This window comes from Neophocaena asiaeorientalis, unplaced genomic scaffold (genome assembly GCF_003031525.2).
Source record: "Neophocaena asiaeorientalis asiaeorientalis breed wild unplaced genomic scaffold, Neophocaena_asiaeorientalis_V1.1 scaffold369, whole genome shotgun sequence".
NCBI lineage: Eukaryota > Metazoa > Chordata > Mammalia > Artiodactyla > Phocoenidae > Neophocaena > Neophocaena asiaeorientalis.
In genome coordinates, this window is record NW_020175321.1 from 1,484,901 (window position 1) to 1,498,532 (window position 13,632).

The 13,632-nt window shown below is 47.3% G+C and overlaps 1 protein-coding gene across 1 annotated transcript in view; it reads right to left on the bottom strand.

Moving 5' to 3' along the window:
* PGBD5 (piggyBac transposable element derived 5) overlaps positions 1 to 13,632 on the bottom strand; it is a 102,786-nt gene that overhangs the window by 81,587 nt on the left and 7,567 nt on the right. The window contains exons 3-4 of the mRNA XM_024765619.1: positions 7,503 to 7,670; positions 7,277 to 7,400 (exon numbers count right to left, since the gene is read on the bottom strand). Coding sequence (XP_024621387.1) covers positions 7,277 to 7,400; positions 7,503 to 7,670 — 292 coding nt within the window. The remainder of the gene's footprint in view (positions 1 to 7,276; positions 7,401 to 7,502; positions 7,671 to 13,632) is intronic.

Consider the following 13,632-nt stretch of genomic DNA (forward strand, 5'->3'; position numbering starts at 1 on the left):
CTGCAAATTCCTAACACAGTCCTGTCTTGGAGGTCTCCAGCTACTAGAAAGTGGGCAGGTTGTAGAAGCCCAGGGCTGGAGTGTTCCCCAGAGGCCAACGAGTTCAGTCTTCCATCCAGGATGGAAATCCCTGTTAAACCCATCCTAGACTTGCTTCAGTGCCTTCCTGGGAAGGAACTCATTCCCCATCCACGCTTCCACAATTTAGATGTTAAAAACGCACAGGTCCTTGTAAACATTTATTCACCGACACCAATTCCCACCCCCATTTAAAAAATCTACTTCCGCATCCATCTAGTCTCTTGTTCATTCATTCATCCAACAGAACTTGAGGAATTACCATGTTCTAACCGTGACCAAGACATCCAAGGTCTCAGCCCTGGGAAGGAGTTAGCTTATATGGGTGCTAAAAGGGATCAGAGGGAAGACAGTGATTTTAGGTTCTTGGAGGCAGTGACATTTGAACCAAGACCACCAATGACCAACAAGCAAGGGCTGCTATTCCAGTATTGGGAAGAACATTCCAGGTGAAGGTCTGGCAGGCACAAAGGCTCTGAGATGGACAGGTCACGTGGCGAGAGAGTGCTCTAGGACAGGTACCCAAAGGAACGTGGGACAGGAAGGCTAGCAGGCCCTGCGAAAGACTTGGGAATTCCCTTTGGCTTGAAGTTGAAGCCACTGAAAGGTTTTAAGCAGAGAAGTGAGTGGATGAGCTCCGGTTTGTAAAGATCACTCTTCTTCCACAGCCAATGGGAAGAGAGATAGAAGCAGGGGGTGGGGCATCAACAAAACTGGAATCTGGGAATCCCAGCAGATGAAGAAGGCTCCAATGCCTTGACCAATGAGTGATGTTGCCTTGGTTAAAGTTGGAAGCAATGGCAAGGATATAAGAAGAGAAAGAATTTGTGGTTCTAATTGTTTTAATAAACTGATTTATTAAATACACACCTAATATTTAGTATGCATTTAATAAATCAAAAAAAGTATGGCCAGTCATACTTCTGTAGTAATTCTTCCTGGAATTCACAAACAAGGGGAAGAAAGTTCTTTATACCACGTGCCAATCCAGGCAGAGCGTCCCTTTACGTTACAGGATATTTTAGGTACCCTATTGTCCTTGTAGCATGACATTCTCCCCCTCACCCTAAGTTAATATTGGTACTATACATCCTTTGGCCATAAAGGTTTTACCACACTGACTCTGGTTGTCATTCATATCCCCTCTTCCTTCCTTAAAGAAAAACCCCCAGTGCCTCTCCATGGATTCCACCCTCTCTAAGCACTTATTTCTCGCCAAACCTGCCAAATTCCCCTCACTGGGGGATCCAGCATTTGCTAGGTAAATCCGTACCCATGCCTGGACTTCAAGTTCAGATTCCAGCTACAGTTTTCTTGCAATGGTAACAATGACAAACATCAAATTTCAAGCCATTTTCACTAAGGCCTCAAGTAAAGATGCTCAGTTCGAGGGAGAGTGGGGCTGCCCATAGGCAAAGATGGCACAGCTTCTTTCCACCTTCCACCCCAGCCTTTGCCTAAGTTGCTCCCTTGTTTGAGATGCCTTTTTCCTTCCTTTTCACCTGATTCATTTTTATTCCTCAAGATGCAGCTTCGGGGCCACCTCTGCCAGAGGATTAGGTGCAACCCAGCTGGATCAGGTGAGGTACCTCTGGAATCCCATCTAAATGCAGGTTTACTTTGATCACAGACTCTTACCTCTTTTTCTTCACTTTGTCTCTCCTACTGGACCCCGGGAGACATGCCTTACTTATCCCAGCAGGGTTCAACATGCGTGCTGAATGAATACATGGCACATCTCATACACCACTGGTGCATGTATAAACTGGAGAACCATTTGGCAGTGTCTACTGCAGCAGTGGTTCTCCACTGCAGATGACTTTGCTCCCCAAGGGACACTTGTTAGTGCCCGGAGAGAAGTTTGTTTGTCACGACTAGAGGAAGGCATGCTGTTGGCTTTCAGCGGGCAGAGGCCAGGAGGGCTGCTGAGTATCCTTCAACGCACAGGACAGCCTCTGCGACAAAGGATCCCCCCGGCCCATGGTGTCTACGGCGCCAAGGCTGAAATGACACACCTGTTCTATGACCCAGAGATCCTACTCCTAGGTATATACGCCCCAGGGAAATTATGTATATGTCTATCAAAAACATGCTCAAGAATATTGGTAGCAGCTTTATTCATAAAAGCCTGAAAACAGTCCAAAAGTCCACTGATAGGATAATAGATAACAAACTGTAGTATTTATACAATGGAATCCTACAAGGCGAAATAAAAAAGACTGTAAAAATAAGACTTGGATATGGGCTTCCCTAGTGGCGCAGTGGTTGAGAGTCCGCCTGCCGACGCAGGGGACACGGGTTCGTGCCCCGGTGCGGGAAGATCCCACATGCCGTGGAGCGGCTGGGCCCGTGAGCCATGGCCGCTGAGCCTGCGCATCCGGAGCCTGTGCTCCGCAACGGGAGAGGCCACAACAGTGAGAGGCCTGCGGTACCGCAATAAAAAAAGTACTAGGTACTGACTGGGAAGGGGCTGGAGGGACTCTACCTTGACCTGGGGAGCTGCAGGGCTGTGCTGCACACGGTGACTCGTGTGTGTCATACCTCAGTAAGCTTTATTACAGGGAACACCCTCTCAGGGCCACACTACCAGCAGGAATCACACGTTGGTTTGCTGCCTTAGAAGCCAGACTTTCTAATGGACTTTCTGGTACACTGCTGGCCAGGGTGTAAGTAGCTGCATTTCCAGAATGCTATTTTACAAGAGAGATCAAAAATGTTAAATTGTACAAAATCCTTATTCAACTCTGCTTTGATCGTTTTATGCTAAGGAATATATTAAAGACGAGCACACAAACTTAAACTTCAAGAATATTTAACACAGCAGAATAAACATAAATAAATATATGTAAGCGGGGGGGGGGGGGGAGAAAGGAACCCAACCCCCACCCAAAGGGGGCTGTTTCATCAAAACGACACTTTAAAATTGAAATGGAAAATGTTTACAACATACTAATTAGAACTAAAAAGCAGGTCACCCGATAATATGTAACCTAAGATTTATGAAGGGTACACTCAATGAGTTAACTGTGATTATCTCTGAGTAACGGGAGATTATGGGATTTTTTTAAATTTTATCGTTTTTCTTTTTGGTTTTTTTCCGAAAATGAACATATATTACTTGTTAATAAGAAAAAAATATACACTCACAGCTCTTAAAAATAAAGGTGTTACACTGTAAAACTGAGTACTAGACCACACTAAGCTCCCAGGGTGCTGGTGTATTCAAAGCCCTGCTCCCCGCAGAGGAGCTCTGACCTCCTATTACCATGGCTCAGGGGAGCAGGGATTAAATCAGAAGCTAGATAAAATCCTAGGTCTTCTGTTTCAGTCCGGGACTGTGGGACTGAAATCCCACTGAAATACACAAATCCATACCTCCATTAAGCCTCACAGGATTATATATGTTTCCAGAAAAGGGAACGGCAAATCCACGTATAAACATGAAAACCAATATAAATATTTTTGACTGGAAAGAATTCTAGGTGAAAAACAAAAACAAACCCAACCCACTACCTTTCCTGAATTATGAAGTCTGAGCAGTTAGACGGTGGTGATCACTTAACCAAGGTAATCTCATTGCCCCCAGACTCTGGCAGAAAAGCCCCATCTGTCTTTCTCGGTAAAGTGGAGAAGAGAACTCCCACACAGAGTACCTGTGACGATTCAGTGCGATAATGCATGAAAAAGCAAGTTACAGATGCAGACTGTGGGTTATTATACTCCTCATGAGCTCAAGTTCCCCACCACAGGAGAAGACTCCTGGGAAAAGAGCAAAACACCTCTCCCAGGAAGCTCCCTTCTCTGAAATCTGCGTGGCCGCGCATGCGCTTGAGTATTAGGTAGCACTGCATGCGATTTATCTCATAGCTCATCATGATCTGAGTTCCCCCCGGAGCCACAGAGCTAAAGGTGGGAGCAGCTGCTTACCTGACACCAGAGGGGCCCAGTATCTTAGCTGACAAATTCCAGTACGGTAGAAGGTCTCGGTTTAATTCTGGTTTTAAGAGAAAGGTGCTTCTCTTCTTCCTTGTTAGTCAAAAAGACTCTAAACCAAATAAACCAACAACAAACTCTAAAGATAAAACATTTCAGTGTTAATTATCAATGCCATACGTCCCCCCCCCCCAGCTTCTCAAGGTCACACCTCCCCACTGCATGATGACAGAGGGCGGCTGACATGGGAACACAACTCCTGTGAAGTCCACGCTCTCATGGAAAGGGTAAATAGCTCAGATCCCAGCTTCCCAAGACAAAGGACCCACAAAGCCAAACAGAAGAAGCCCCCGAGCATCTGTCAATCTGCCTGTTCCTTTGCCTCCTCAGAAAGAACGAATCACAAGACTGCTCAGAAAGGGCAGGAGCTCCCAAAGCAGCTGAATTTCATGCTGTTTCCAAAGAGTGAGCTTGCATGCTGTGCCGGTTATTTGCACGGTGGGCAGACGAGGCTGACAGCTTGAGGGGGCTATTTTCGGGGGATACCCTGCGAGTCTGGTTAGAAGACAGTCCTGGGCCCTGAGCTCCCAGGCAGACTCCTCCATCCACCAGGGGTTAAAATGACCCACACAGGGTCTTTGTACTTAAACCATCCCAAGGGGACCCAGCGGGAGGAGAGAGAAGGGAAGGGGGTGTGAGAGAGAGGACCTCCCCACCCATAAGTGCACTTCTGGAGAGCCTCCCTAAGTGCACTTAGGGAGCTAAATACACTGAAAAAAACAGAACGAAGAGGCTGAGAAGACAACCTTAACTACAGAAATGCTTCCTCCGGGGCATCAAATGTCTCCCTACTGTGTACTCTCCCTCCCACGCCGGGCCAAAAGCAGCTCTGAATGCAGATCAAAGGCGGCTCTGAATGCAGATCAAAGGCACAGTGGTGCCCAGCGTCTCTCTCCTACACAGGGACTCTCTGAAAAGGGTTCCAGGTCATCAAGAGGGCTCCCAGACAGCGGTCATAACCTCTTTCTGATAGAAGAAACCAGGCTCAGCACAAGCGATAACGCATTTTCACTTAAGACAGTCACATGCATACACGCCTATTTCCATACAGACGCCTACGTGGTTTTTCACAGCGGGAGGCAGGCAGGAAGCCTGTTCCATGAGTCTAGAATCCTTTGCTTTCCTCATCTGATTCTAGCAGCAACAGCAATTTCCATTTGGGGTTTTCTTTGATGAGGGCTGATTACAGATCAAAATGCCACCCTCCGGCTTGGTCTCCTTCCCACCGTACCAGCCCAGCGAGATCCATCAACAAACTGGGAAACAAAGATGGAGGGAGGTGCAGGCTGCGTTCCTTAAAAGTGGGGAGCACACTCTGGCTGGAGCGTCTGAGCTACTGGACTTGGTAAACTTTGCAGGCTGACCCTTCTTTGCTCAGGGCATCCAGGATGCAGCTCTCAAGCCTCTTAACACAGCTCTCTCTCCGCACCAGTAAGGCACAAGGATTTTCCCTCACCAGCAGCGTATTTCTGCACCTATTTTCAGCCCCCGTAAACCCTATTCCATTGTTTCAGGGGACCTGAATTCTTACTTAATAAACCATCAATGTCATCCCTCCACCGCTAGCTACCCCAAATTCCCTCAGGGAGAAGGCCCTGCAAGGAAGAAGAAAGTTCTTAATTAGGGCTATGCTCCTACACAAAATAGGAAAGCAAAAATAGGTATAAATATACCACCAAATAACCGCTAAGGTCTTTGCTTATGCTGCTTGACTGCGATTCTCAGGTCCAGGTGTGAACTCAGTGGACACGTGAAGGAAGCAACTTGAACCTAACGCCAACTGACACACGACGCTGCTCTTCCCGACCGTTCGTGCTGCAGTGGCGAAACTGCTCTGCATAAAGCCTGCCAAACCAGGGCTCTGGGGAGGTACAAATTCTTAAGAGCCGATATGAAAAACAGCTGTCTGGGGCTGGAAGACTTTATGACGTTTTGGAAAATATGGGGGGTGGGGGTGGTAAAAGGATTTATACAGAGTGATGTGACTGAAAACTCCCACACTCTTAATCAAAGCCCAAACAAGAACCTGCTTTTAAATGTACCCACCTCCAACACTGCACAGCTAACCTGGACTCTGGAGGCCTAGCTGTAGCTTAGCATATCCACACTGCAGCCTGACTGCTGGAGGCTTGCAGACCACTCCTTGCTGAGAGTCCAGCCAGCCCTGGCAGCAGGCTGCAGCCTGATGTCCTGATCCGAGTCCAGCCACCAGCCAGGGGTCCCTTGGTCCTGTCCTCCTATGGGCTGTGTTCCCGACCAGTCAAACAATAATCGGGGAGAGCCACGGGGAGAGCCACAGGGTAAGCCGCAGCTCACCCAGCATCATGCCCACTGCGGCCACTCCCTGGTCGTCAGCATCACCGGCTGCTTGCCATTCCACCCATGAAAACAGTGTGCAGAAACCAGGGGCTGCCACGGAAGGCGGCGCAGAGCAAGGAACAAAAGCATCAGAGGACAAGTGCAAATGGCTGGCCTCCAGCTCCGGGAGAGAGCAGAGGCTACCGAGCTTCCGCGGGGAAAGTGGAGATATTTTAAAACCACCTCCCAAGAAAGGAGGCAGCAAAGAGGACCTCAAGCAGCCAGAGCTGCCAGCCCTTCTCCAGGTATCAGGGGCTGGTCTATGACCGTAACAGTAAGCAGGACACACGTGAAAGTGCCTTCCGGTGCAAAAGCGTACGCCTTAATGCTGCCCAACTGGTCCTTTCACTCTTTCCTGTTTTTTGCAAGAGATTCTCAACGGCACGGACACGGAAAGTTTCTCAGATTAACTGCAGAAAACTAAAGCCCAGTAAAGACGCCATGGGAGGCCTTTCAGCCCTCCCAGGGCCTCGCTCCAACCGCTACCTGCCCCACCCGTGGCGCCCGGGTAAGGCTTGCTCTGGGGCCAGCAACGCAAAATGACTCCCCGCCCCAAGACACGCCAGGTTTTCAGGATCCCCTCAACTAGGAGAACCTAACTCTGACCCAACCCCCAGGGGCGAGTGGCTTCTGGTGCGGGACGCGGGGACACTCCCAGCACGTGAGGGTACACACTCCCCCGTGCTGCCGCGGCCTCGCCTCATCCTGTCCACCCACGAGGAACTCGGCGGAGCCCCAGCACGCTGCCGCAGCCTCGTGTGTTTCCTGAAACGCACAGCTGCCACCCGCAAGCCGACCCGTGGAGCGTCGGGAATTCTCGCGCCCCCGCCCCCGGGCCGCGCCTTACCGCCGGTGCCCTCGAAGCGCGGGGCCGGGCGGTCCCGCAGCGTGGCGCTCCAGCCCGCGCCAGCCTCGTCCTCCTCCGACTCAACGCGCCGCCCGGGACGGCCACCGCAGGCCCTTCGCTGCCCCTGGGGGAAAAGGGAGGAACCAAGTGGGTCTCCCTCAGGAGGACGCAGTGTGCTCTTCCGGCGCCCGAGCCCGCTGAGGGTGCGCGGACCCTCCGCGCTCACGTTCCCTTCCGCAGTAGGCGCCCTGCACCGGGCGCCGGGGAGCTGTCCGCCCCGGTGGTTCTGAATCAGGCGCTGCGGAAACGCTCCAGGTAGGCGGAGGGTCACAATTCCCCGGCTGCTTCTGCGCTGCTGCTGCCCGTGGGTCACGGCGGGCTGCGCCGCTTGCTCCTATGAATACAAGGGCTGTCCGGCTTCCGGGAACCTTGATGCGATTAGGAGCCGGCCCCACCGGTCCATTTCTGGGGTCAGTCTCCCTTCGTACCCCTGTAATTTGAGGGTGGCGGCATCTGCAGTTAGGTAGATAGTCATTCGTCATCGTCTTTGACGTTTGACGTCTTTTAAATTCAACATATTCACTACCACCAAAATATTGATTACTCTAACACCGCTATTTCAGTATCTCCTTCCCTCAGACATTTGACACACTCGTCTGTTAAAATATAGCACAATCACCCGGGCTTCAGGGCTCTGATAAATAGAACAGAAAGGTTCCAACTGCCCCTCTTCCATGGACAGGAGTGTGTGGCGGTCATCCTGTTGATGGTGGTACATAGGATCCGTCTGTCTTGTCTTCTTGCGCCCCCTCTCCCTCCCACAAATAGTGCAATAAGTCACACTGGTGTTAATTGGGTCATAAAGTCACTATCACTCTGAAATAAAATAAATCCACAGCAATGTGAGGGCTTACAAATCCTACCGGGTATTAGCTAAATAATTACACAAAATGGAAAGGCATGTTGCTATTTCTAAGCAGGCATAAAGGATAAAGATGTGGGGACCATTCTGCCATCAACTGAGGTCAGTTCTGTCAGGCAGGCAATTTCTGTTCCTGACCTCTCTTCCCAGCCCCCATGTTTCCTCCCCCCAAACCAGAGCCACTGTACAGGCAGAACTTCATGAAAATCACCGCAAGACAACATATAAGAAGGAAGGGATTCGCATAACATGGCTTGCTTTATGGATTGACTGACAAATGAGAAGTGTTTGCAAAGCATTTCAACTCCCTTGGAAGAATTATGCCACAGAAAAGAACTGATTTCCAACATATCTATATACTGTGCCAACCAGCCAAAGAGTTTGAAGAGGGTATGTACAGGTCCTCAGGCTTACCACAGAGGGTCATGTGAAGCGTAGACTGAAGATGCAAGGAGCAAAATAAGACTCCATACTTCGAGTACAAATCCTGCAATTAGAAATTGTGTAAGACTCCTGTGAGATTTCATGTTATCTATTAAAAATAATTGAATAGGATCCAGAGGGGTGGATTCTATGGGAAAGAATTCTTCCTTCTCTTCTTCAGGTAGCCAATGAAAGAGTCAGCAGCTAAGGCAATTAATTGTGTGTTTTTAAAACAATGGATTGCTTTGCTACCCCTAGGAAGCACAGAACAGAGCAGTGAGAGTCACAGGGATGTACACAGCCTTCCACTGTCCTTAATTTGCATTTGTATGGTACTAATCCCAAGGAAATGCCGGGCCTTTGTGCATTCCTGACCTCAAAGTGCTTGTAGCTCACACAGCATGTAACAGTGGGAAGAGGATTATTTGGTCACAAAAGACCAAATTTCCAAATCAAATTGTTACCCCAAAGCTTGTCAAATAAAAATTAGATGACTAGTCCTGTTTAGAATCAATGTTTAGCATGTTACTTTGTTTAACCCAGTAAAGTAAAAACCTAGAAAAGTAAAAATATTCCAACCTTTAAAGACAGTGGCTGCTTCTCATTGTGGAGGGAAGAGAGGAAAGGAAGAAAACAATTGGAAAACAAAAGGCAAGAAAACTTTCCCATCTGCCTGGCAACTTCCTACTTGAAGCTACCATGATGATTCTACATCATTAACTTTTATAAGTAACATATTTGTGAGGATAATTACAGAACCAATGTGACACTAAGGTCTTTTAATTTTGAGTCATTTGAAAACATCTTCCAAATAATATAACTTTGTAATATAATTAATAATTGTAGGTTAATATTGAGCTTTTGGTTTATAGTCTTCTCAAAGAGCTCCAGGTAGCAAAAGCAGTTCATTTGTGTAGGAGATTGCTTAGGTTTTGTTAAACCAGGGGTTCGTACTTTTATGTACCTGGGGGTAGTAGCCGTATTTCATTGAGTCTAGGCCTCCTTTCATGGTATAGTACACTTTTGTTGTATGTATCACCACGACAGAAAAAATGCTACCATTTAAACTATGATACAGTGTTTTTTTTTCCCTAATAATTTAAATTTAAACATATCAAAAACACCTCTTTGATAATTATTTATAGTATCAAATCTAAATACAGATACAGATTTTTATAATGTAGCGCTCTAATGAGCACATAAAAATACGTTAAAATAATTGGTTAGCATTTTCCTAAAACTTCATCTCACTAGTCTTATTTACTTTCCCACTGAGAGTTTTCAATGCCCAGGTTTTCCCCATGGGTATGTTCCTCTGAGCCACCCAGAGCCTCTGTCACACCACACTTCTTATAGAAGTGCCTTGAGGTCATCCAAGTTGCTGCCCTCTGTTCTGCATGGCTTAATGCTGGTATCTGTTTGTTTGTCTTATCCAAGGTTTTCATACAATAACCAGCTTTATTTTCCTTCTTTAATTGGTCATCAAAAGGTCCTCAGCCTAAAGTACCGAGGGGAATAGACAGCCAGGCGTGCCCTGGAATCGTAATCTTGCTGACACAGGCTCAGGCTACGTAGGAATTCCCACTTGCCCACCACCAACTACAAGACGATTCCTGATGTTTGAGATGTGAAATGTGCGAGAGAGAGAGAGAGAGAGAGAGAGAGAGAGAGAGAGAGAGAGAGAGAGAGAAAGTGGGTATCTTAGAATAATAAAATATGGTGTATATTTCTTCCTGTCGGTACTTTTACAATTTTTATTTTGCAAATGGCCAAGCTGCTGCAGGGAATGGAAACGCACCAGAGACTGGCCTGGCCAGTCCCAGACTTCACAGGCCAAGTCAGGCTTGGGCAGTCTGTGTGTTGCTGGGTCACGGTGGGCAGAGAAGGCAGAGATGGAGTCGGGGCAGCTGCCGCCTCTCCCCACATTGAATTCATCACCCAAAAGGAGGGAGCTAGAGCTGAAAAGGAGCTCCTGGAACCGACAGGAAGGAAGAGCCACAGCTGCTGAACCATGGCTAGTATGTGGGGGGAGGAGGTTGAAGGCAAGTGTACGTGGCAAGGTGTGACTTTTGGGGTCATATCTGACATAGGGACCTAAGGATTAACCTTGCTTGAAATGATTTTATATGAAGAATTTATCTAGGAGTCAACCCAAAGAGGCAGAGAAAGAATGATACAGGGTAACACGATAGGAAACTATGGGGAAAAAAATCCCTTTCTGGGATTGAGATGCCCTGACATTTCCATTGCTTGCTTGCTTGATTGACTGATTGATTGATTCATTCACTAATTCATCAAAAATGTACTGAGTACCTACTATGGACCAAGCCCCCTTCTAAGCACTGAGAATAAATCAGAAAAAAAAAAATCTGTTTTTATAGCACTTACATTCAAGTAGAGGGGAAGAAGAGAAACAAATAAATATGTAATACATCAGTTGTTGATAAGGGGTAAAAAGTAGAGGGACAGAGATCATGGTGATTGTGGTGGTGGTGACAATGGTGTGTGTGTGTGTGTATGTGTGGTGGCAGACATTGCTCTGGTAGAAGACACTGGGGCATATCCTTGAGAGAGCAAGTCCAGTGCATTCAGGAAGAGGACACAAGTGCAAAGTCCCCGAGGTGGGCGCACACTAGCTGTATTCAGTGAGCACTAAGGAGGCTGGTGCAGCTGAGGCAGAGAGCGCTGAGGGAAGGGTAGGAGATGAAACTGCAGAGGAAGTCGGCTGTTAAATCTTGTAAGACTGGATTTTGAGTGAAATGGGGAGCCACTGGCGAGCTGAAAGCAGAGAAGTAACAAGATCTGACTTGTATTTTAAATGGATCGCTCTAGCTGCTGAGTGGAAGATAAACAGGAACAGAGCAAAGATGGAATCCGGAAGACCAGTTAGGGTACCACTGCAATAGTCCAAGACGTATAAAAAGGGTCAGAGTGGTACAGAGTGGAACAGAGTGGTAGTGATGGAGGTGATGAGAACTGCTCAGACTGAGAATATATTTTGGAGGTAGAACCCACAGCTTTTACGGAAGAGTTAAAAGCGGACAGTGAAAGAGATGAGTCGAGAATGATTCCATAGTCTTTTACGTGAGCTACTGCAAGCGCGGCAGGATTGTAGGGAAAGAATAAGAACCTGGTTTTGAACGTGTTGGATTTAACACATCTAAGTGGATCTGGAAAGCAGGCAGTTGAAGAGAGGAACCTGGAATTCAAGGCTCCGGCCTGGACTGGAGCTAGAAATGTGGGCGTCATCAGTAGGTCGGTGGTAGATAGTGGACAAGACCACCCAAGGATTAGGAAGTCTGCGGGGCACACTCATATTTATTGATTTATTTAAGCTTTGCATTTTTAAAATTTTATTATTTTTTAAATTAATTTTTATTGGGGGATAGCTGCTTTACAATGCTGTGTTACTTTCTACTGTACAGCAAAATGAATCAGACATACACATACATTTATCCCCTCCCTTTTGGACTTCCTTCCCATTCAGGTCACCACAAGTGCATCAAGTAGAGCTCCCTGTGGTATACAGTATGTTCTCATTAGTTATCTATTTTATACATAGTATCAATAGTGTATATGTGTCAATCCCAGTCTCCCACACACTCATATTTAGACATGAGGGAAATGAGAAGAAACCACCAAAGGAGACTGAGAATTCAGAAACCTGAGACAAAGCAAAGTTTTAGAGGCTAAGCGTGTATTCTGAGGAAGCTGTAACTGTCAAATGCTGCTGAGAGATCTAGTAAGATGAGGGCTGAGAATTAATCACTGGGTTTGACAACGAGGGGATGAAACTGTGATTGGAGCGGATTTCAGAAAATGAGAGAAGAAATTTGGGTATTGAGTAAAGACAAAGTTTGAGGAATTTTGCTGCAAAGAGAGGAGAGAAAAGGGAGGTGGCAAAGGTGGGTTTGGGATTGGAGAAGAGATTTCTTAAAATCAAGAGAAGTTTGAACAGTTGTGGACACGATTCAGTAGAAAGGATACAAGGGAGATGCTGGAGAGAGAGGGAGCAGTGACTAAACGTAGCCCTTGGTTGCTCGAATGGTGATGGGCTGGAATGCAGAAGCAGAGGGGTTGGTCTTCTCTCAGAAGTGAGTGAAGGCCCCGTGCAGGTAGATTTGGTGAGAGTCTGTGGGTGTTTTTTCCTTACTGATTGGATTTTCTCAGTGCAGTCATCAGAAGGGTGATCAGCTATGTCTGAGGAACGGGTTGGTCCTCAATCTTGGCTGTACACAAGAGTCACCTGGAGAATTTTAAAAGCACATTCATAGGGCTTCCCTGGTGGCGCAGTGGTTGAGAGTCCCCCTGCCGATGCAGGGGACACGGGTTCGTGCCCCAGTCTGGGAAGATCCCACATGCCGCGGAGCGGATGGGCCCGTGAGCCATGGCCGCTGAGCCTGCGCGTCCGGAGCCTGTGCTCCGCAACGGGAGAGGCCACAGCAGTGAGAGACCGCATACCGCAAAAAAAAAAAAAGCAAATTCATAGCAAGGCCCCCTGTTCTATCTACACAATTAAATCAGACTTTCTGGAGTTGGGGCCTGGGCACTGCTGCTTTTTACAGGCTTCCAGGTGATTCAAAGGTGTGGCCAGAGTTGAGGATCCCACGGTTGCGGGTTTGAGGAAAGAAGGTGTGAAATAGTTCTCTAGGGGCGCAGGGACTCAGTCGACTAGAGATATACAGTTGGATTTGTGGTCGAGAATTTACTGTGAAACCTGCCAGCATGGTTGTATTTTTCTCCAACTACGTTCAGCTGCCAGGAAGAGACACAGGGTTGACAGACTGCTGGGTTTTACCCAGGTGGGATTTTGCCAGGTGTGTGTGATGGAGGGTGACAGCACAAGAAAGTGACTTTAATGACAGACCTGGAATCTATCAAGTGAGAATTTGGGGAAAGATTAAGGGACATTAAAAAGGAGTTGGGTAAATGGCTTTTTAATCACAGGAATTTTTTTCTCTTCTGAGTGGTTTAGATCATTAATATTTCCACAAAATAATTTAAGGCAGCT